The sequence below is a fragment of the Spermophilus citellus genome (assembly GCF_964194105.1).
Source record: "Spermophilus citellus genome assembly, chromosome: 8".
NCBI lineage: Eukaryota > Metazoa > Chordata > Mammalia > Rodentia > Sciuridae > Spermophilus > Spermophilus citellus.
Genome location: NC_138189.1, coordinates 53,402,253 through 53,427,554, shown reverse-complemented (window position 1 = coordinate 53,427,554; position 25,302 = coordinate 53,402,253). Strand labels below are relative to the sequence as shown.

The 25,302-nt window shown below is 32.9% G+C and overlaps 1 protein-coding gene across 1 annotated transcript in view; it reads left to right on the top strand.

The window, feature by feature from the left end:
• Nucleotides 1–25,302, top strand: part of LOC308654663 (transmembrane protease serine 11D-like) — a gene marked incomplete at both ends in the record, with an annotated part of 98,035 nt that overhangs the window by 49,433 nt on the left and 23,300 nt on the right. The window contains 6 exons of the mRNA XM_081304345.1: nucleotides 2,001–2,122; nucleotides 4,438–4,556; nucleotides 11,115–11,182; nucleotides 17,511–17,689; nucleotides 21,767–21,805; nucleotides 23,503–23,680. Of these exons, the coding sequence (XP_081160471.1) occupies nucleotides 2,001–2,122; nucleotides 4,438–4,556; nucleotides 11,115–11,182; nucleotides 17,511–17,689; nucleotides 21,767–21,805; nucleotides 23,503–23,680 (705 nt within the window). The remainder of the gene's footprint in view (nucleotides 1–2,000; nucleotides 2,123–4,437; nucleotides 4,557–11,114; nucleotides 11,183–17,510; nucleotides 17,690–21,766; nucleotides 21,806–23,502; nucleotides 23,681–25,302) is intronic.

The window sequence follows — 25,302 nt, the reverse complement described above, 5'->3', positions numbered from 1 at the left end:
TAGGGTGTTTAGTATTCAAATCTTTCAGTTGTTTTTGATGTTCAAAAATTCCCAAAATAAAATATAGCAAAAGTATAAAAAAATTAAATGTACTTATTTACCAAAATTGAAAGTGGGTATATTTATGTGTATTTCCAATAATCTGAAAAGTTACTGGTCTCATTGGTTTGTGAATTGGTTAGAGCCCAAACTCCACCATGTGGAGTGAAACCTGTAAAACCTAATATCTGGAAACTGTTGTGTTTTTTTTTAACATTTTTTTAGTTGTTTATGGATCTTCATTTCATTTATTTGTTTATATGTGGAGCTGAGAATGGAACTCAGTGCCTCACACATGCTCTACTAAGCACTCTACTACAGAGCCACAACCCCAGCCCTGGGAATTATTGATCTTACATCAGATTTTTAGTGAAACAAAACAGAAAAAAATGGAATTCTGACTAGAATCTGATTAAATGAAACTGCTTTCCAACTCTGTGAAGATTTTTTAAAAATATTTTTTTTAGTTGTTGACAAACCTTTATTTTATTTACTCACATGTGGTGCTAAGAATCGAACCCAGTGCCTCACACATGTTAGGCAAGCACTGTACAACTGAGCTATAACTTCAGCCCTTCTGTGAAGGTTTTCAAATCTGGAACAGACCTGGAAGTTAATACTTGCAACTATTATTTATAAATATTATAAACATTTATAAAACACCTATATATGCCATGTACCCTACAATGTGTCACAAAGACCAGCATGAAAAACATCTTTACTTTCAAGGTGTTCAAACCCTTGTGAATAACCTATTTAACTACAAATATTTACTTTTTAATGTTTATTTAATATAACCTCATTTAATCTTCAAAACAGAGGTAGGTACTGTTTCCATTTCTTAGATAAAATGTCTTAGATAAACTTTAGTATGTTCCTAGGGATTGTACCCAGGTAGTGGTGTATGCCTGTAATCCCAGCTATTTGGAAGGCTGAGGCAGGAGGATCGTAAATTCAAGGACAGTCTGGGCAACTTTCTGAGACCCTATCTCCAACTAAAAAACAAAAGTATTGGGAATGTAGCTCAGTAGTAGAGCACTTGCCTACCAGAGCAAGGCCATGGGTTCAATCCCTAGAATCTAAAATAAATAAATAAATAAATAGATAGATAAATAAAATAAAACAAAATAAAATCACAGTCTCAGATAAATGGCAAGGAGAACCAAAATTCACAGCCAACTCCTCTTGTGCCCTCCCCTGTGGGAGTGTGTGTAACTCTCTGTGTAGTGGAGGGAGTGAGGCAGTGAAAAAGGTCTTCCTGATTGATATACTTAATAGAATATGAAATACTGTACTACTATACTATTACAAATCTACTGACCTACACTGCTGTTGACAAATTAATGGGGGGAAATGGTAAATCACATAAATCCTCTGGTGTTGGAGCAATTCTAATCCATTTCAGGTGCTGGCTACTCTCCTGGATCCCAGCCCCTTGTTTCTGCCCACATTATCATTTTTAATAATATGATTATCACAATGAGGATTGCTTCTGTTCTTACTCCCTCAACCCCTCCTTCTTTCCTCTTCTCCACCCTTCTTGCCTTCCAAAATTATTTCTCTTTAGTATGTTCCTAGGGATTGTACCCAGGTGAGGCGGGTTGCTACAGTAATATCTAGTCCATTCTCTTGAAAAGCATTGCTGCAAAAGACAATGATAAGTTATTCTTGAGAAATATATCAATTGTTAGAAATTTCTAACAGAAAGCAACTCCAAACCACAGCTCAGATTTCCTCATGTTTCCATCAAATTACTTAGTCAATAATTTTGTGCAGGAAAACAACAACAACAAACCCTTGAAAGAAAAAAACATTAAAAGAGAGCCTTGCTCAGTTCAGGTTCATTTCTAGGACTATATTTCCATCAATGGAGCTAAGAGACTGAGAAAGACAGAAGATTATGAGCATGGAAATGATTGATTTTCTGAGTGAAACAAGTGACCTCTTCTCTTTCTCTTCAGACCAGCATGGGCGCCATCAAATTCGAGATTCCTGAATCCATATATAGTATGTTTCATCACCGTGGCAGTGGTGGTGATCCTGGCAGTGATCGTAGGTCTACTCATTCACTTTTTAGCTTTTAGTAAGTATCAGAGACTATTACTTTTCAGACTAAATAATTAAATATACTTTCAGATTAAAAATTTGATCTCTCTTGTTACTACTTTATTTCTTAATACAAAGTGATCTTAGAATGCTTCTCTACTTTCATATCTATATTTCCTCTCAATAAGCATTTTATCTCTTCTCCTTTTGGGTCTTTTTAAATACACAAATAATACATCTTTAGTATATCAAACATTGCTACCCATGCAAGAACCATTCTAGACAAAGAAAAAAAGAAAGTCATCATACTTTTCTGATGTTAAAATTTGGTTCATTTTGGTTTTTTGTTAATACCATGATTGCCTTCCTCATTTAACCTCTTAATAAAATCATAAAACTTAAATATTGTAGTGAACCTTAAGTTTCACCAGCTAAAATTTGTATATACCTAAGAATTTATTAATTCACACTCCATCTCTTAAAATCAGATTTTTGTAAGCAAAACAGTTATGAAGACCAGTAGATGAATTTGCAGTTGAGAAGTAGAAAGGGGTAATGCCAAACTTTAAAAAAGATTCTGTGCTTTTTTTCATTTGTTTCTCTCTTTTTAACATTTTTATATCACCAATAAAATTAAAAAACATGGACTAGAAAAATAATAAAAGAAATACATATAGTTTATTCATTCACAAATACCTTTCCTTAAAATCTTGATGAATATTCTTTCAGATGCTTTCACATATAAAATGTGTCAAGTTTTACTATGCAATAGCAAGCATCATAATCTTTTTTCACTTAAGTATTTCTTTGTGGTTATTTATTTTTATTTTAGACATAATTGTGATAAATCATTTAAATACTGTGCATGAATGTACCAAGTGGCATGTGTCTGGAGAGAAAAAGAGAGAACATAATTTATCATATATCCTAATGTAAACAGGTCAAAGTCCTTAGCTATACAAAGGCTGAAAAATTCACAATGATGCAATAAAATTACCAAACTAGAGAAAAATATTAATATGGTATAATTTTACATGATCAAATATAAAGACTTTAGCTAAATTTTGCTTTTGACTATATTTTGCTATCAAATCTCTTGGAGTTAACTATCAGTAAGAATAATTACAGAAGAAGGAAAAAGACATCGAGTTTCAAATTATATTAATTGAATTTCACTCCTAATGAGATTCTCTTATAACATTGGAACACAAAGAGGAGGTACTTTAGTGAATCCTGTTTAAATAATGTCCCAGTAATCACTTATAATGTCAAAATGACTTGTCCCTCAGTTACAAAGACCACCCTCTCCATAGGATCTCCAACTCTTTCCTCAAACACTTCTCTGCATAAGTTATGTACATAAATGATAAAAATAAAGCATCAATTTTTTTCTAAGAAAGGTTATTTTGGGTTATGTCCATATTCATGATGTTTCTGAGTTGTGTACAGGTGTGTTTTAGGGATCTTGGTCTTAACACAGCCAAATATATATTCTGGAAGATCCTTTTTGATGAAAACAGCTCAGAGTGGATTACCAGATTAGATATGCTGTCAGAAGATTTATTTTCTAGCTTTTTCAAAAAAATTAAGTCAAATCACTAATTCCATTAAGCAATTTTATTTGAAATAATTTTTAAGAAAAATTTTTTAGTTGTAGATGGACACAGCACCCTTTTTTATTTTATTTACGTGTATGTGGTGCTGAGGATCAAACCCAGTGCTTCAATATGTGCTAGGAGAGCATTCTACCATTAAGACACAACTTCAGATCCTTGACATAACTTTTAAACTATTCAGTTATTTGAATTCTTCCATAGAAATAAATGAGTAGTATATTAAAATATTTAATATTTCTTAAATGAATAAGCCACAAAGCTCCCTAAGTTATAGTAAGAATGAAAACCATAGCACTCTGAACAATTTTTTTTAATATAGCAACTAATTTATCTATAATGTCACCTTTATCAAATGCTCAATTCCTCCTTTCTATTTTTATTTATTTATTTTTATGTGGTGCTGAGGATTGAACCCAGGCCCTCGCATGTGCTTGGTGAGCACTCTACTGCTGAGGCACAACCCCAGGCCAGCACTCTGAACAATTTTTAATGTCTCAAATAATAATTCTACTATGATATTAATATAGCTTTCACAGTTCTAGCTTTGCCAATCTTTATAAATATTGAAAGAAAACAATTTACTGTAGGTACATATATATTAAATATATAGTTTTCTATCTTTCAAGTAAAGCAAATTTTAATTGCATAATATAACTTCCCATAATCCTGAATAAAATGAAGATTCAACTACTTGAATACTTATGTGAGATTAATCCTTTTTTTCTTTCTTTTTCAGATCAAAAAGCTTGCTTTTACCATAGCAGTTTTCAAATACTAAACGTTCAATATAGTGATCAGTTAAGTTCACCAGCTACACAGGAATGTAGGAGTTTGAGTGAAAAGATTGAATCTATGGTATGTGGATATTGTCTTTATTCCATTGTACGATTATCATTAATAAACCTAACATTTTAAGGTATATTTCAATTGCTTGATTCTCTGCATATTTTCCTCTCTTGAATGGTGAAAGACGTGTTTATGCTTTCTCCAAGTTAAATTGCTAATATACTGGTTCTAATCACATTTTCTTAAGTCATGAGTGACATATCATCTATAACAGTTTCTCAAGATTTTCCCTGATGGGCTGGGGATGTGGCTCAAGCGGTAGCGTGCTTGCCTGGCATGCGTGCGGCCCAGGTTCGATCCTCAGCACCACATACAAAGATGTTGTGTCCGCCGAGAACTGAAAAATAAGTATTAAAAAAAATAATAAAATGAAAATACTTTAAAAAAAAAGAAAGATTTTCCCTGATTTTGAAAATTGAAAAGTGGTCAGGTATTTGGTAGAAAGTCCCACGATTTGGGTTTTCTGCTATTTTTTTTTTCTATACGGTGGGATTCTGGGTTTTGGGTAGGGAGACTATGGACACAAAGTGTCATTTTCATTACCTAATATTGAAGGCGTTCATTACTACTAAATTGATTTAGCACTGTCGACCTTGATTACTGGTTGAAGTGGTATTGGTCAAGTTTGCACAGTATAGTTATTCCTCCCATTTCCATACTATACTCTTTTTAGCAAGCAGCCCACATGTAAGGAGTGGAGGACAGAAGAGTTATGCTTTGAATGTCTGAAGAATATTTTAAATTTTTCTGTTTATCTGTTCTCCTCCTGTATGTAATTAAAATATTTATTTTAATATCTGTGATGGATTCTGGAAGTTCCCAAGTTTATACCCCCACCAGCAGATAACTATCAAGTATGCTTATTTCCCCACAGTATTAATACCAGGTGTTATAAATTATCTTAATTATAGTTCAACAAGTGAGAAATAATATTTCATAATTATTTTAGTTTGCATTTATTTGATTACCAGAGATTTAATCTGTTTCTATATACTAATAAATTATTTTTATAATTTTGTTTGTGAATTACTGATTATAACCTTGTCCAATTTTAATAGAGCCCTTGTTTTGTAATATGAATTAGAAAAAACTTTTTGACTATTAAAATTTGTCTGTCATTCATGTTACACGTATTTCTATAATTTTCAGTCTTGTTTATAAGGTAGAGCTTATTATGCCAAGTAGAAGATTGAATTTTCATATGACCCAAATTATTGATCCTCTTTATAATTTTTCTCTTTTGTGCCAAGAATGACTTTCTTCACCCTAAATATTTTTTAAGAATTCATTTATGTTTTCTTTCTGTACCTTATTATTTCAGCTATTAAAATTTATCTTTGATTCATTGGAATTTTTAAGGTAGAGATTCAACTTCCCCCCCACAAATAACTAGATGATGGTCCCAAAACAATGTGTTGCATAGAGCAACTAATTTATCCATAATGTTACCTTTATCAAATGTTCAATTCTTCCTTTCTTTTTTCTGTACTCTACTCTTTTCCACTGATTAGTTTTTGCCTGACCTAGTACTATATTATTTAGAATACTGTGGCTTGATAATACATTTAATATTTCAAAATTTCTCTTGAAATCCAAAGGTCATACCATTTCCCAATGGTAACATGAGTGTCACAATTATCCTTGTCCCATAGATAATGTGGTAACAATGAGTTGTATAGTAGTCTTTATTCTATTATATTGAGAAACTTGCCCCTCTTTCTTATTCTGTTTATTCATTAGTAAAATAAAATAGTTGAACTAGATGATTTTTACTGTATATTCCCATTGAAAAAGTCTATGATTTTGTGATTTTTTATGAGAGATATGCATGTCACACATTCACCTATTTTTCTTACCCTGCCTCTCTCACCATTCCTTCTCTATACCTTTTTTTGTTCATCATCCTCTTAACCACCATTAAATGGTAAAATTCCCAAGGGTTTGATTTACACTCTTCCCTCCTCTCACACTATATTCTACCTTTAGATTATCTAATCCCTGTCCATTACTTTAAAACTTATATACAAATGACTTACTTTATCTACAGCCTAGACTTTTATCTGCTCTTCAGAGCTTTGCACCAAATTTCTAGGTTGCTCTCTTTCCATGGCTATTTCAAAACACCTCAAATATATTTTGCCCCAAATCAAATTTGTAATGATTCCATTCCATCCTAAACTTTTCCAACAATCCCTTTTACAATTAATTATAATGCTTTTTATTCTGTTATCTCAACCTGAAACCTAGGATTCATCCTTAAAACACTTCAATCATTCCAAATAACCCACCCATCACCATGAAGAAAAACCTTTGAAAACATGCCTAGCATTGTACCCATCATTAGATGACAGGGTATTCTTTTGCTGTGCTGGAATTATGTGAAGTATGCTATCTATAAAAAGTCTCAAGCACACATAAAAATTGAGAAATAATTAAAATATCATGTTTCAATGATTTTGAACATAATTCTTAAAAAATATATAAAATATAACATATTTCATTTGATTTGCAAGAATAACTAATTAGTAATAGAGAAAATGGAAAGCCTGATGCTTAATTTCAACAACCATTGTATGATGGGTGAGAATGACAACTTAGGGTCATGGTTTATTAAGTTCTGGCAGTCATAAATGTCATACATTTGGACCACATTAACTATGTGGAAATGTTTTCAGCACTTAAAATAAAAAATTAAATGTAAACTCTAATTAGATCTTCGAATCATTTTTATAAACCCTGTCCAGTAATATCATAACCATAAAAATATTATCTTTAAAAGTGGAATTAAATACCTATTTTTTATAAGTTACCCTCTATTATTTCTAACTTTATGTTTTACAAAGTACATTGTTCATAATACATTATTATTACATGTATATAATTTAAAAATTTATACTGTACAAATGCTTTGGCAATTCATGGATAAAATGTTTTACCCATAGGAGTGCATGATTAAAATATTATGTTTTGAACATGAGGTGTCCTCCTGAATCTCCTTTGAACACAGGAATATTCATAGGTAAAATGACTAGATTATAAGAGCTGTAATTTAATCAGTCCATTCTAGTTTGAATTGACTGATGAGGTGACAACTATAGTCAGGTGGGTAGTCAGATGGACATGGCTGGAGGAGATGGATTGATGGAAGTGTGCCCTGGAAGGGTGCAACTTTCCTGCAGCCCCATCCCTCTGCTCTCTCTCTCTACTTCCTGACCTCACCATGAGATAAGTATCTTTCCTCAGTTGGGTCCTTTCCACTGTGATGTGCTGTCTCTCCTTGCCCCATATAAATGGAGTCAGCCATCTATGGGCTGAATCCTCTGTAACCATGAACCCCAAATAAATTTTCTTCCTCTAAGTTGTTCTTGTCCGGTGTTTTGGTTACAGCAATGATAAAGCTAACCAAGAGGATGAGGCAAGAGGATCACAGGTTCAAAGCCATCATCAGCAACTTAATGAGGCTATAAGCAACCTAGTGAGACCCTATCTCAAAATAAAAAAATAAAAATAAAAATGCTGGGAATATGGCTCCGTGATTAAGTGACCTTGAGTTCAATCCCTGGCACACACACACACACAAAAACTGAAACTAGTAGAGTAATAGATCATATAACCATATAACAATATATCTTCCATCTTTTCCTTGAAAACAAGATTTCTAGATCTTCTGATTAAAGTTTAAAATAAAGAAGTAGAAAATAAATAAGATCGCAAAAACATTATTACTATTATTCAGCTTGTAAGCAACACGAAAAACTATAAGTATCAAGTAACAAAGCTTGGAAGAGGGTGATTTATCTGACACATTTACAGGCAGCTAATAAGTTTTTTTTTCTCTCTGAAGATGAAAAACGTGCCAAAAATCTGTGTGTAGTTTTCCCCCTTTATATGACCTGCTCTGCTAACAAATTTAATGATATTCACTTTGTTAGAATTTACTTAATCCATAACTAACTAATCCTTATTGACTAAGAATATTACTGAGGTTGACGATTCTAGACTACCTTAGAATACAAGAATAGTATTATCACTCTCAATCAGGAAGAAAATATAAAACAGGTCTTCCTTTTTTCATTGTTTGTTTGTTTTTTGCCCAATGTAATAAAAAAGGTCAACAATATAGGTTACAAAATTAAATGAGTGTGGGAAGTAATTCATTTGAATAGATTAATACATTTGGAAGGAGGGAAAATATACAAAGATTGAATGTCAAGCTTACTAAAAGTAGATACAATAGTCTTTGTGAGTTGCAGTCCAACTGTATATACATAAATCATTTTTACTTTTGACTACATTCCTTTTACAGATGGAGAAACTGAAAGGAAAAAAAATAGTTACTCATTTCATTAAAGTTCTTTAGCAAGCTAAATCAAACTGTTTTCATCTATTGCCCTTTCTACTATTCCACTGGTATACTTTTCAAGTATCAACTCATTGATTTTCTAGCAATCATTTAATAAGTTCCAAAGATAAAGTCAATAACAAAATTTTCATCCACTCTGTGAAATATGTAATCTCATCTCTTCCTTTGTTTGGACATTCACGTCAACCAACTAATGGATTTTTAATGTTTATTATCTTAAGCATCACTAAATGTCTTATAATATTTTCCATACAATGAACATGTCAAAATTAAAGTGGATCTTTTACACTTTAATCCAGTAGAAACTTGCCTGTGCAATGTCCAATTATGAATTAAAATATAACAATAAGAAATATTTGTTTAAATTTTAGCTATTGCTTCAGCTTTATTTCAGTTTTTTATATTCATTAAAGTCAAGTAAAATTAAATTTAAATCCTTTTATTAAAGTACCACCTGTAATATACCACATTACTAAAAATATTAAAATACATCCTTCTATTTAGATAACTGGAATATAGAGCAAAAATGACATCAATAGTTAATTCTCGGTGATAGAGTTTGGAGTGATTTTTTTTCTTACTGCTTGCTAGTATTACTTGAATTTTTAAAAAAAGGAACTTGAATTATTTTAATAAAGTCAATCATTTCATTGTTCTTAAGAATATTCAAGGTCTCTTTGAGAAAAAAATATCTTTTTAAACAACTGATTGGTCTGATATCAATCCACTGATAGGAATGGATTCAAAGTAAGATACATTGTGATATAATAGAAGTTGCATAAACTTTTGAAGAGGTGGCTTCAAATCCTGGCTAAATGTAATATTCAGCATACTACTTAATTCTCCCATCTTTACATTTTCATGTCCATTTCCATCAGGGTACTACTCACAATACAAGCTTAAGTAATCCACTCTCCATTATAAAACTACAGCTGATCCTGCAACACAGTAGAACTATATCAGTTATAGCAGCACTCTTCCTTGACTGTAAGGCTAAATTTTATATTCCAAGACAGCTCATCATTTCTAGGACTGAGCAATGACTCAGGGAAATAGTTATGATTAGGTCAAAAAAATTACCAAATAATGCTAAAAATAACCTCTTGAGTTTAGTCATAAATCAGAAATGACAAGGAAAAGACTGTCCTTTGCTTCTTTTCCCATTCTCTTCAGGCTTTCCATTGCTACTCATTTAATCTGCTTTAATCTAGTTTTATCCATTTTAGAAATAGCTGTTGGGTATCACACATGGTAACTTGTACGAGTGAACTTCTCTAGCGTTAATTTGGCTGTTACACCAATACCCTTAGAAACATCTGCCAAGTCCCTTAGAGAAGATAATGCTTAGTGAAGTCAGCCAATCCCAAAAAAACAAATACCAAATGTTTTCTCTGATATAAGGAGGTTGACCCATAGTGGGATTGGGAGGAATAGATGAATTCTAGATAGGGAAGAGGGGTGGGAGGGAAACAGAGGGAACATGGGATTAGCAAGGATGGTGGAATGTGATGGACATCATTATACAAAGTACATGTATGAAGACTTGAATTGGGTGTCAACATACTTTATATACAAAGATACAAAAATTGAGGTATATATGTGTATTAAGAATTGTAATTCAAAAAAAAAGAATAGCATTACCATAGATTAGGTAAAGGGAAGTGAAGGAGGGGAAGGCAGGGAGTGTGGGGATAAGAAAGATAGTAGAATGAAACAGATATTATTACTTTATGCATGTATGTAACTGTATGACCAATGTGATTCTACAATATGTACATACTCAGAAAAATGAGAAATTATATTCCATCTATGTATAATATATCAAAGTATATAAGTGCATTCTACTGTCATATATAACTAATTAAAACAAATAAAAAATTTAAAAATTCAAAAAAAGAAACATTTGCCAAGTCACAAAACAAGCTCTCATAAAGTAAAATATCTGATGCAATTTGGATGAGGTCTAGTAAAGACACATGCTGTCACTATCATCTCTGCTTAATAGAGGAAGAAAAGCACAATATATTAAAAGGTTATAGAGCCTGCCTGAATCAATCCCATGCTTTTGTGATTAAACTGAAGTAAACTCAATTGAAAATTTATGCCTCTATTCCTCATTAACTTAAGTCCTACATTGAAGGTTGAGAGAAAAGAAAGAAAGAAATGTAATTATAGAAAGTATTTTTTTCCTTGTATTTCTACAGATCGCTAATGCATTGCGAGAGTCAAATTTAAGAAATCAGTTCATGAGAGCTCATGTTGTCAAACTGAGGTGAGTGAAACTATAACAAAAACTATATAAGCATAAATGAAATTTGTCACATTTGACTTTTGTTCATACCACAGATAATAAATGGCATGCTCATGAAGTTTACTGTAACAATATGAAAATAGAATCCTGGGCAACTTTTAAAAATTTCAAAAATATCTTATATGGCTTATTTGGCTACTAATATGAGTACCAAATGACTTCAGTTCTTAATGGAGAAGGAAGAAAAGATGCAGGGAAACTTGGAATAAAGGTACTATAATAGAGTCATCTGAATCCAGTTGGCATTTACAATGCAGTCTACGTAAAATATGCCTCCTGGAGGTGCATACTGCTTCAGTTCTGGGTATATTCATCCAATATCAGGATATGATAACCAACATCAGAAGTGGCTTTTTAATTTCATCTGGCTGGAATGCTGTAATAAAAGGATGTTGCGGCCAAATCCATGACATTTCTGTCATGGACTAATATGAGCAGGAGTATGTGTGCTAGGTTTTTACAGTTCCTGTCTTAGTTAAATATATACATGTCCATGTGATATTATTAGGTTGATTCTCTCTTCCAACTAATATAGTCACCCTGATTGACTGACCCTACCCAAAACATCTTAAATGTACATATTACTCAGTCCTTCAAATAATATACAAAAGTTCTTTGATAGGCAGAGAAATTATACTGTTCTTCTCAAGAACTCATTTATAAAAATTAAGCACATAGCTCTAGGTATTTTGGAAAATACCCTTCCCACAAACTGTTCCTACTTCTTTAACTCCTGGGAGTTAAAAGTCTGTGGGAAGGGTATTTTCCAAAAGCATAATCATTTCACTGCATATTCACCTTAGTACACTGTTGTAAAAGCATCTGTACCAGTTATTAATGCTCAACTGTTTAAGCCCTCAAAACTTATATGACTAAATCAACCATGTGAATTTCCTCTCCTTTGTTAATTTCACACTTACTATTCAATCTACTGCAATTTTGTTCTTGATGACACCACAGAATACACACTGCTCTTGCCAAGTTCAACAAAGACAGCCAAAGTACAAAATACAAATAAACCATATTAGCACTCCTCTTGCACCTCTCAACAGTATTTGGCACTGCTGCCTATCCATAATGCCATCCCTTGGTTCCTATGACCCTACACAACCTCGATTGATTCTCCTCTTACTTCTCTAGCTGCTCCTCAATTTCCTTTGCCACCTCTTGTCCTTTCTCTGTACATTCCTCAAATATTATTGAACAGCACGCTATCCTGTGAGCCATGCATCTTCTCAGTTCACATTCTCTCTTTTCAATGGCTTTATCACCAACTATGTTTATTTGCCTCAAAGTTCTATCTCTGGGCACACAGAGTCATCCCTTGATACTATAACATGAATATCTTACGGACAACTCAACTTTAATGTATCCAAATCTGAACCTATCATCACTCCTCAGATATGTTATTCTTCTAGCGTTGCCTATCTCCGTCGATGACATCACCATCAACCTAGTTGCTCAAGAAAGAAATCAAGGACTCATCTTTAATTCCTACTTCTCTCTTAAACCCACACATCTCATCATTTAATCCTTAAAAGTTCTATTTCCTGACTATCTCCCAGATCTGTAACTCTTCTTCAAATACACTTCTATCATCCATTTTACTCCTGGAGTATGAGGTACCTCCAACCCTACAGTCTTACTCCACTCCACACTCCATGTAACAGAGAGAAAGATTTTTTAAAACAAAAATTCAAACATCCTATACCCAGAGTTAAAACCCTCCTAATGGCAACTCTTCACCCATATTATATATGAGATTTTATACACATAAATATAACTATATATATATATACACACATTATATATCTATATTAAAGATATATGTATTCTTTATATGTATGGACATATCAATTTATACTATATGTAATATATATGCATCCTGATACATACGTATATGTGAGATATACAAACACACATATATGTGAGATAAACACACACATATGTTATATACATACATTTCAAGAAGTTTATTAAACCTTCATTTATCTGACTTCTTTTCTCATCTCCATATTCAGGGATGTCTTTCATTACTCTCCTTGTTCTTTATTCACTGGCCCCACTAAACTTCTTTCAGTTCTTCACTTTTGCTAACCTCTAGATCTTTGTAAAATCTGTCTTCCTGTACCTGAAACTTTAATGCATACATATTCCCCTTCACACACACACACACACACACACACACACACACACACACACACCACTTTATCTTCTGCTTTAAAATACAGTATGTTGATAGAAAATTTGGAATAAAATAATACCAAAAACTCAGGAAACAATTACCATTGAAAAATTTGTTATTCACAGTTTCCAAGAGGAATGGACATGCCATACTTGATTGAGGGTTGGAAGGGCACATGGGAAGCAGAGGTCAGTCAGGAGGCAGAGGAGAGAGGAGCAATAGTAAGCAAAAGCCTCTGCTGAGGTTTCTGAATGAAGGAACGGTGAGGTAGGATAATCAGGTTTAAGATTGGCCAGTTTGAGCAGGGAAAGATGGTGCACACCTGTAATTCCAGCAACTCAGGAGGCTAAAGTAGTAGGATGGCAAGTTCAAAGCCAGCCTCAGAAACTTAGCAACGCCTTAAGCAACTTAATGAGATTCTGTCCAAAAGTTAAAAATTAAAAAATAAGGGCTGAGGATGTGGCTCAGTGGTTAAGTGCCCTGGTTCAATCCCTGGTACAAAGTAAACACACACACACACACACACACACACACACACACACACACCAGATGTGATATTCATCATGAAGAAAAATAAAGGATAAGGAGATAAGGATTAGAGATAGACAGGAAGGTTGGTTTTTGTTGTTGTTGTTTGTTTTGCTTTTATATGTTTGTTTTTAATAGGAGATGAACAGGAAAGTCTTCTCTGACAAAAATAAGCATTGCAAATATAAGGGGAAAAAAAGCATTCCAGGCAAAGAAACCAGCAAGTACTTGATGTGAGAACGTGTATGAGGTCATCAACAAACAGAAAGGATTGTGGCTATTATGGAGTAAATAGGAGCAAGGTGTAGGAGGTGATCACCATCAGAGATCTAACCAAAGACAAGGTCATACAGGTCTTATAGAACATAATAGAGGACTTTAGGTTTTACTCTGAATGAGATAGGAAACCCATTAATTTTAGCGACATAGATTTTAAATGATCTTTACACTGCTGCATGTAGCATAAATTAAGGAGGCATGACTCAAAGCAGGAGAATTCATAGAGAAATTTCAATAATGTAGAATAGAGATTTTGGTTACCTTGATTAGGATGATAGTAATGGTGGCAAAAAAAGCAATGATAATGAGATTCAGATAAATCTTTAAAGTAGGGTTAATAGGGCTGGATGTTGACTGTGAAAGAAGATTCCATAATGGTTCTCTCATGCATGCTCCTATATTTTTATTGTATTTGAATATATTTATAGCTAACATAGAGTTGTTTTGAATGTTTTTCAACTTTATATAAATAGGATTATACATTATTTTCTATAAATTTTCTCAAATTTCTTTTTATGTGAATCAAGGTTAATACAGCTAAACCTAGTTGATTCATTTTTACTGTTGTACATTCATTTATTTTATTATGTTATTGAGTGAACATCCACAGTTTATTTATTCACTCAACATTCAATGTGTATTAACTTTTTTAATCTTTGGACATTTTAAGCAACCCTACAATAAGCATTCTTTACACATGCACATATGAGAAGGTTCATCAAGAATATACACCTAAAAGTGTAATTTTTAGATCTTTAGTTTGGAATATCTTCAACTTAATTAGTTGATAAAGTATTCTTCAAAGTGCTTTAGGCAAAGTTGGTTTGATGCTTTCATATGCCTCTTGGTTTCCCCATCCCATCTTAATTGCCAATTCCAAATTACTATTAACTCCAGGAACTAATTTAATATTTACACTCAAATATTAAATAAGCACCTTCTTGTGCTTATTTCTATCACAAGTTTCTGTTCTCTTTCAATATTAGCTGTGACTGGGGTTCAGAGTTGTCATTTTCATTAATATTTAAGTTTGGATGAAGCAGTGACATTGAACATATAATTACAACTTTCTTGTCTAGCAACATGAAAGTAAGTATTTTTTAAAAAGCCCTTTCCATATACAATAACTGGAAATGTTAGATAAAGTATTACAATTTTCATTTCAAATGCAAGTTAAGCTCACATGAAGATGAAGAAAATCATTAATATCCCAAAATTTTAAAATGTGAATATTAAGTGATATATACTAGAACATTCAACAGACTTACATTTATATTAAGCAAATAATAACCACAAGAAAGCCAATGTAGCCATACTAATATCAGACTTGAAATTTTAAAATGAAAAAAAAATTAACTAGGGATAAAGTAAAATGTTTAGACAAAAGAAATAGTTCATAAGGAAGATAAAATTCTTCTAAGCATATAGACACCTAATAATATGTCCTTAAAATATATTAAGCAAGGAGAAGCAAACAAATTCATAGCAGTGGATTTTATGAACATAATTATTAAGTTTAATAGGAAGGAACAGAATGAATCATCCAGACTCACAGACCTATATAAACAAAGTATCACAGAAGTGCAGACACAAACCTGAAAGACAATGGTTCATATGAAAAAAATAAAATCTCTAGCTCATACATACATAAGCTTAAAACCTTAATATTAACATCAAAAACTTAAAATTTTAACAAGAAAATATGGGAGAATAAAAGGATTTTTAAAATAAGACATTTTAGAATTGATTTTCCCTAACAAAGGATACTAAAAAGAAAGTGTAGCCAGGTAAGGTGGCGCACATCTATAATTCCAACAGCTGGGGAGGTTGAGGTAGGAGGATTTCGAGTTCAAAGCCAACCTCGGCAATTTAGTGAAGCCCTAAACAAAAACTCAGTGAGACCCTGTCTCTAAATAAAATACAAAAAGTGCTAGGAATATGACTCAGTTGTTAAGCATCCCCGGGTTCAATCCTTGGTACCAAAAAAAAAAAAAAGAGAGAGAGAGAGAGAGAGAGAGACAGGGAGAGGAAGACAGAGAGGGAAAAGAAAAGAGAAGAAAGTGTAAAGATACATTATATACAAGGAGAATATGTCTGCAACCAAGGAAGTGGACAAATTATTGGTATCTATACTAATAATTAAATAAATAAGAAAAAGACCAAGAAACAATAGAAAAAAATATAAATTTGTGACTCAAGGATGAGGGATTTTAATGAATGATGAAATTTATAAATAAATATTCAAAAAAGACTGCTTTGTATCAATTAATTTATTTGATCTTCATTATGACTCTACCAAAGAAGCACTTTGATTATCAGAGGAAACTGAGGCATGAAGAAATTAAGTAACTTGCTAGTGATTCCCGAGCTAAAGGAAATTAGCATTGGGATTTGAATTTAGCCAGTTTTGATTCTAGAATCTATGTGATTTACTACTATAAAAGTAAAACTAAAGAATATCATTTTAACTCATTTAACTGTAAGAATTAAATTATAGCCTGATTATATCAAATATTAGTGAGGCTATGGAGCAATAGTGTCTCCCATACACTCTTGTTTGAGGTAGAAATTTCGACAAAGTCAAGTGAAGGTAATAGTTTATGTGGTAATTAATATGGTAACTAACATAATGTGCAATTTATCTAGGTTTTAGATAATCAGAACCTTTAACAAAGATATCAAGTTTCATTTCTAGGAATGAAGTATCTGTGGCTAATTGAAATGGGCTATAAAATCTTAACATATGACTATAAAAGTTAAAATTTGATGCTATAATCAGATGAATAGGTCTAAATTCCAAAAAAGTTAAATTCAACTTCTCTGTCACATAATGTTGAAATCTCCTGTTAGTAAGTTTGTTTAAGCAGATATTTGCTTAAGGAGATGAGGGTTTTTTTCAGATTGCTAAAGTCTAATAACAGCTAACATCACAGTGCACTTAGGATATGGTATGTACTTTTCCCCAAACTTTGTGCATAACTGTTTTATGTATGAGAAGTCATAGATACAGAAAGCTTAAGAAACTTAAGTAACTTAGCAAATATCACACAGTAAAAGGCTATGACATTCCAACTTCAAAGCCTGCTATACTGTGTGGTGAGTATAGTGTACTGTGCATTGAAATTGAATTTTGGGGAACAGAATTTTGATCTATTATTACTTATTCAAATACCATTATGTAACTGTTCTAAAGGCAAATTCCTCAAGTGAATTCTTTTAAAAAGCTCAATTGAGAAGAATATATAAGCAGTACAAATATAATAATTATCCATTTAAAAATATCTTTATGGTTTACAGGCCAAATGGTAGTGGTGGTGTGATAGCAGATGTTGTCATGAAATTTCGATGCACTAGAGGTAACAATGGAGGATCAATGAAAGGCAGAGTTCAGGCTATTTTACAACAAACGCAGGATAACTCTGGAAACTTGGAAATAAATCCTTCAACTGGGATAACATGCAAGTACCATTTTTTTTGTATACCATTTTATTTCAATATATCTCTGAAGTTTACTAATTCAAATTTAAATCTCTAATTAAAGCAGAGGCTGGCTTTTCTTTCTTTAAAATTATTAACTTTATAAAAACAATATATTAAAAGCTAAATATATATAGTATATACCTTTCTAATATAAACATTCTATTTTTTTTTACTTTTCAATGATTTTTTATCTTAAAACATACTATTTTCTTTTTAAATGGAATAATTTCAACATGGGAGATCACTTTTCTAGTGTTCACATGAGGGCAGTATATTTTAATTTGTTCCAACATGCCTTTTTCCATTCTGTTTGAGACTTATATATAATAAAATGAGGTAAGAAAGCAAACTTGGTATTATATAAATTCACTATCTTGTTGAAATTACTTAGGTTGATCCTTTAAGGCAATGTTTGAACAGCAACTAATTTTAAAGTTAAGAATCTAAGATTTTCAGTTTCAGTTTTCTACTTTGTAAAATGGAAGCCTGTCCTGAAGTTTCAGGGCTACATAAGAAAATTGTGATAATTCTTCTTTTTAAAAAATGCATTGTTAATCCCAGTGGCTTGGGAGACTGAGGTAGGAGGATCACAAATTCAAAGCCAAAGTGAGGCACTAAGCAACTCAGTGAGACCCTGTCTCTAAATAAAATACAAAATAGGGCTGAGGATGTGGCTCAGTGGTCAAGTGCCTCTGAGTTCAATCCCTGATTTTAAAAAAAAATGCATTTATATTTTTAATTGACACACAGTAATTACACATACGTACGAGGTACATTGGCATTTTAGTATATGCATACAATGTACAATGATTATATCAGGGTAACTGGCATATCTATCACCTCAGACATGATATTTCTTTGTATTAGGGACATTTAAAATCCTATTAGCTATTTTGAAATATTCAATTGTCAACATAGTTGTCCTACAATGCTATAGAACTTTAGAAATTATTTCTGTTATCCAGCTCCATCCCTGAACTCATTGTCTATCATTTCTCTCTCTCTCTCTCTCTCTCTCTCTCTCTCTCTCTCTCTCTCTCTCTCTCTCTCTCTCTCCCCCCAACATCCTTTCTAGGACCTGGTAATCATTATTATTTTGAAGTCAACTTTTGAATTTCCACAAATGAGAATATGCAGTATCTTTCTGTGCCTGACTTAATTTCACTTAAAATAACATCCTTTGGTTCTGTCCATACTGCTACAAATGACAGAATTTCATTTTTATGGGTGAATAATATTCTACTGTGTTTATATACCACACTTTTTCACATTCATCTGTTGATATATACCTACATTGATTCCACATCTTTGCTATAGTGAACAGTGCTTCAGTAAACATGATTTACAGATGTCACTTTAACAACTGATTTCATTTTATTTGTATATATACCCAGTAGTGGGATAGCTGAATCACACAGTAGGTAGTTCTATTTCTAAGATTCTGAGCCACCTCTAGGCTGTCTTTCACAATGGATATATTAATTTATGTAACCATTTGTATGATTTTTGTTTGGATCCATTCTATTCCTTAAGTTTCCTAAAGGCAAGAACTGTTCTGCTTTGTTCACTTTTTCTGTTCTTCTACCACCCAGTATCTAGTATAGAATAGTTATTCAATAAGCAATTGTTGAATGACTGAAAGAAATGAATTACTTAATAAAGGATAACCCACCAACTTTGCCTTTTACTACTAGCTTAAGTAGCCATGATTTCCTCATAAGGAACTCAAAATTAAAAGGATTTTCATGGATCTCACACTGGGCTAGTATGCACCTGCTACAGCAGTGCTAGTTGTTAAAGTATTAGAATGCTTTCCTGTTTGTTAGTAAACAATTAGACAGTGATTTTTCCCCAAGTTCTCCAAATGTCTCCATTCCCCACTATGGACTCTCTTCTCTTCTGCCTGCAACTAAAGAGTTAACCATAGAAGGAAAGAATTCAAAGGCACAGCTCCAACTCCATGGTCTGTGTTCTGCCTACTGATGCCCAAGCACCACGGTTACTTAAGCAACTGAATATTACTTCTGTTCTGACACATGAAGAAATTCTTTCAAAAGCACTTCCCAATGTTTGTTCATTGTTTAGCATTATGTTACATAATGTGAGGATACAATGGTTATTTCCATCCCCCAAGACCCCATAATACAGTTGAAGCAAAAGACATCCCAATGCAAGATAGCAGTCAAAATAGCAGACTTGATAATCAAGAGAACATATGACCAAGCACCCAATGACCAAACAACAGTGACTGCTGCCAAAATTCAGGAAACAATAAGACTAGAGTTCTTGGTATCTCTCAGCAAGTGATTCATCAAGAAGAATGGATGGAATTTGGCTTTGAAATATTAAATAGCATTTCTTTAATTTAATCCACACAACATTCCATATGCCATAGACACTTATACTATCCCCACTTAGAAAGGATGTATAATTGCTCAGGGTCATATGTTTAGCATGTGGCAGTCAGGGTTAAAACCCAAGTCACTGTTATTCAAATAATGAAGAATACACAGCTTTATTTATTTCCTGCTTCCAAAAAGGATGATGTGGCTCCACTGAAGCTTTCAAAGCAAACATGATACCTAAACCCCATAACACTTCTAGATGGAAATAACTGCATAACTTGGTTTTGGAGAACATGAAAATTCAGTTTTAGAACTTTGAAAGTATGGGGGGATTTGATCTGACATACATTTTTAGAAATGGTCAGTCTGGACAGGTGGATAAATTGAAAAAGCACAAAAGTGGTAGTGGAGAATTTCAGTTTGAAGGTTATTATTACTAGTATCAAATGATGAAAGCATGAACAAAAGTAGTACCAAAAAGATAGGAAAGCTACTCAGAAGGCTAAGGCAGGAGAATCACAAGTTGGTCAACCTGGGCAACTTATCCCTGTCTCAAAATAAAAAATAAAAACTTGGGATGTATTTCAGTGCCTCTGAGTGCCCCTAGGTTCAATCTCTAATACCACCAAAAATTTTTTAAAAGGAGAGGTGATAAGGAGACTCAGGATAATTCAAATGGCAGTTATTAGAAGGTGCAGAACATGGAGACCAATAAAATGTGAGTATGATGAGAAAGTGAGAATTTGAGATATTTTCTAGCTGCCATTGGAAGTGGTGTCATTTACTAAAGGAGCAAATGTAATATAAGAAGCAAATTTTGGATAAAATTTGGTCACATTAAGTTTGAGATGACCACTGGACATGTAGGGGAAACAATACTGTAGTTTATGTAGGGACCTTCACTATATGATACCATTATAGTTTTCTTTCCCATCTCTTCCACCATCCCCCTGCATGCAACACATGTAATAACTCTGCTGACTTTATTACACCACAAACATCCTACACCTTCATGCAATTATGCCCACTATGCCTTCCATGTGGAGTATTTTCTCTCACTTATTTGCTTGACAAATCCCTTCTAGGTTTTCAAAATACTGTACAAATGTTATTTCCTCCAACTCAAATGTCATTTCCTCCTCCGTGACAACTTTTGCGTTTATTTGGTAACATTAGTTAATCTCTATTTTCTCCTTTTCCTTTGGTTTTTTAATTCATTTGAATAATTATTTGATTAATTTCTGTATGTAAATAACATGTGAGCGGACCCCTGTAATTTGTTCACTGTTTAATCTGCAGCACTTAGAATAGTATCAGTAGAGCAATATATGTATATACCAATATGCCCTTATAAGAATATTTGAATAAATGAACTTCTACTACAACATTTGTTATATTATATTCCAATGACTTAGTTATGTTCTGATTTGCCAGCTAAAATGAGAGACTTGAGAGCAAGGAAATATGAAGTATTTGATAAAACATTTTAGCACAAACGTTAGTGTTCTTAATAAATTCAGGAAAGTTGTAAAAACAGATTTCTAGGGCCCATGACTCAGAGATTCTTTCAGCTAATGAGGATGGAGCTTAGGAATCAGGATTTCAGCAAATACTCCCAGTGGTTCTGATTTTTTTGTCTGTATATACACTTTAAGAAATTAAGATGGAAATTGTTTTTATCTTGTATTTTGTTGATCTTAGTCTCATTCTTTTTTTTTTAAACACTAGCAATTACTGACCATGATACAGAAAATTTTTTCACTCAAGGTAAGCTTTGAAATTATTTTATAAAATGTTTTGCTAAAATATAAGGAGTAAAAATGCAAATCTGTTATGCTCTTTGCCAAGATGGTATCTATACAGGTGGTACCTTTATTTTGAATTCATTCCATTGGTTTTTTGTTGAAACAAGACACTGCTGATCCAACTGACCCATGGAGTGATGTTTGAGCTGTTTCTTCTTTTAGGAAAAAAATTAATGAAGTAGCAGTGGAGTACCACCACTCAGTATTCAGGTTGACCTTATGAAAATTTTCTTGGCAGTTTTGGGAAGCTTTTACTACCCAATTCTTTGGTGGCATTTCTGCAGACTTGCAAATTATGTTTGATGACATCATTTATGTAGCTTTTCCTAACTACCAGATAGCTTGCTCTGTTATGGGTTCAGGTCAATCATAGCCATAACAGAAAGAATTATGAAAAATCTTGTCAGTTTTGGGTCGTTAACCTTCTGAAGGGAAAGTCATATGTTCCAACACCATCATCCATACTTTCAAGCTAGGATAGCAGAGATATAATTCCTAGAAAAATACTGTTTATTTCTTTTGCTTACAGAATGTAGCTAGAAATTAGTTAAATGTACCTGGATCACTGGCCTTTCTCAGATACTTAACAAATTTTACAAAGTGATACCACCTCTCTAGGTATTTTTAAACTTCACTATACATTTAGTTCTTGATTATTCTGAATAAAAATGTATCTTCATAATTCACTAGGGAATTTATTTGAAGGATGCAGCACAGGAACCTAAGTTCCATACATATTCTTAATGGAAATCTAGTCCTCTATTTGGGAAATTTGCAAGAAAAAAATACCTATTGAAGTAGGGTACTACTTAACAGCCAGTCTAGCAATATAGAAATAGGTGTCGGTTTACCTCTAATTGCTTGGTAATAGATTAATAAGAGAAAACAAAGCACAGAAATTGAGAGGGATTCTGTGAATAGCCTACCCCAGCCCATTTCAGCTCTGGAAATGAGAGCATTTGAGGGCTTTTTAAGACATTGAAATAAACCTGTATACTACATACTAGAAATGTTCACTCACCCTAAGGCCTATTCTGTGGCCCTACAGCATGTGCCCTTTCAAGGGTACAGATAGTTATACATGAGGTCTGGAGATGTACTGCAACCTCCAATGATAAAACTGCAATACCATTAAGAAAGCTGCTTGATGAGTCAGTTTTCTTCCAACTTAAATGTGTATCTCTCATCAATAGGTTCCTTCTGAATTGTTCCCTGATGTGGATCTGGAAGTCAGTATTTCTAACAAGTTCCTAGGGGATATTCATGCTACAGGTCTGAAAACCACACTATGCATAGCAATTTATGAAGAAGAAGGGAATTTCCCAGGAGTTTTATCCTAAGCTGTCATATCCATCACTGACCAATCCTAACCCTTACCATTCATGAAGCATTCTAGATGATTTTGAAGTTGCTCCAGAATTTGAAACCCAATGTCAATTAAGTTCAGAAATGTTCTCTAGAATGTAATCAATAGGCAAGAATAGTCATACATGTACTCTAAAGACAATAGCGTGTTGATTCTGCTTTTTGAAAGTCTAGCATATCCTGGGGAGAAATCCATAAAAGACAAAGTCATAAGTAATGGAAAAGCTCTGCAGCAAAATCCCAAATGTAAATGTACCATGTTCTTCCCAGCTCATTAATAACCTTTGTTTTTAGAATGTGGGGCCCGGCCAGACCTAATAACACTGTCTGAAGAAAGAATCATTGGAGGTACACTAGCTGAGGAAGGTGACTGGCCATGGCAAGTCAGTCTTCAACTCAATAATGTCCACCACTGTGGAGGCACCCTGATTAGTAACACATGGATCCTGTCGGCAGCTCACTGCTTCAGAAGGTAAGGGCACCTCTATCAACCCCTCTGGGAACAATTAAGGTAGACAGTTGCATGAAGACTCCACCCATTACCCTCAGGACCAATCATGATTGGATAAATCCAGAACAAAAAATGTAAAGAATATTAGTGAGTTTTTTCTTCCTGTTTATTAAAGCCAAAATACTTTTTCTTATTTAGCTTACTAGTTTACTATAGTTCTCAGTTTCAGATAATAGTGTACCCATCATTGAAAAGAACAAAGATTAACATATCAGAATGTTTAATTTAAATTCTAGCTATGAAAACTTAGAAAATTTACTAAACAACCCTATGTATCACATTTTTTTTAAATTATGGACAATACTATTCTGTATATCTTAGTGTTGTTGGTAGGATTAAATATGTTACTATAACTATCTATATAATATTTGTGGAGGAAGATTTGTACATTACATCATGGAAGCTTATCAGTATACTGAGGGTAGACCTAGAGACTGCTAGATGCCATTAATTTGTTCATCAAAATATATGGATATTTATGACAAGCCTAATATTATATGTTATATACGCACAATTATAAATGAAATACTACCCTTGCCTTCATGGAACTTCATTCTAATATTTGAAGGAGAATACATACACACAAAAAATTATTATCATTTATAAATAAGTATAAGTAGTATAAGTAAAATAAATTTAAGACACCTTATAATAATTCTTAATTGAGGTGACTAAAGACTATTTATAACTTATACTAAGGCAATGAGCTTCCAATGGAAAATAAGTTGTATAAAATTATCTTGTTGATATTAAAAAGGTTACACTGCTAATATTGAAAGGTTTTAGACTTTGGCATTACAAAAACTTGCTAGTTTCAGGCCTACCATATCACCAAGATATCCTAAATCACAACATTTAAATACAGAAAGATCACCAGAAAGTGATGGTGAACTCAAGTGTGCCCCTGACTATATATATTATCTTACCAGCTTTTTTCAATGACTTGTCACTGTCTCAAATCCACATATTTACTACATATCCAAAGCCTTCAATGTCAAATTAATCCAAAATTATTTCTCAAAGTATGTGATTTCTGCGTCAGTATAACAGCCATGTTTCATCTCTTCTGGACTTGGTCTGTTTCCCCACCTATGACCACTGCTCACCCTGCTGTTTGTTTCCTGAAATATTAAAACCTTTTAAAATCTCTATTTCATCCTATTTGAATTCTGTGAGATTTTCACAATTTTTAAGAAGTATTATTCAGATTTGAGGGCACTATCTTTTAATACAGCACCTTTTTTTCAAAAGTGTTCATTAAACCAAGATGGAATAAAAGTTAACAAGATTAGGGTACAATCTAAACAAAAGTTTTGGGAAAGCCCAAATTATTCTACACTTTTCTTATGCTATCTTGTAGCTCTACAGATGGCAAATAAATTTATTTTATATAATACTTCCAACATTACACAATTTCTGATTTAAATTGGCAAATTCATTCAGCTGTATCCCAGATAACACAAGAAACAAAATTCTAAAAAACATTAAATCATCATTGCCACCTGAAAGGCCAAAGCAAAAGAATGTCACTAGTTCATTTCAATCACACCCTAATGTACAAATGCATGGAATTAGCAGGCTGG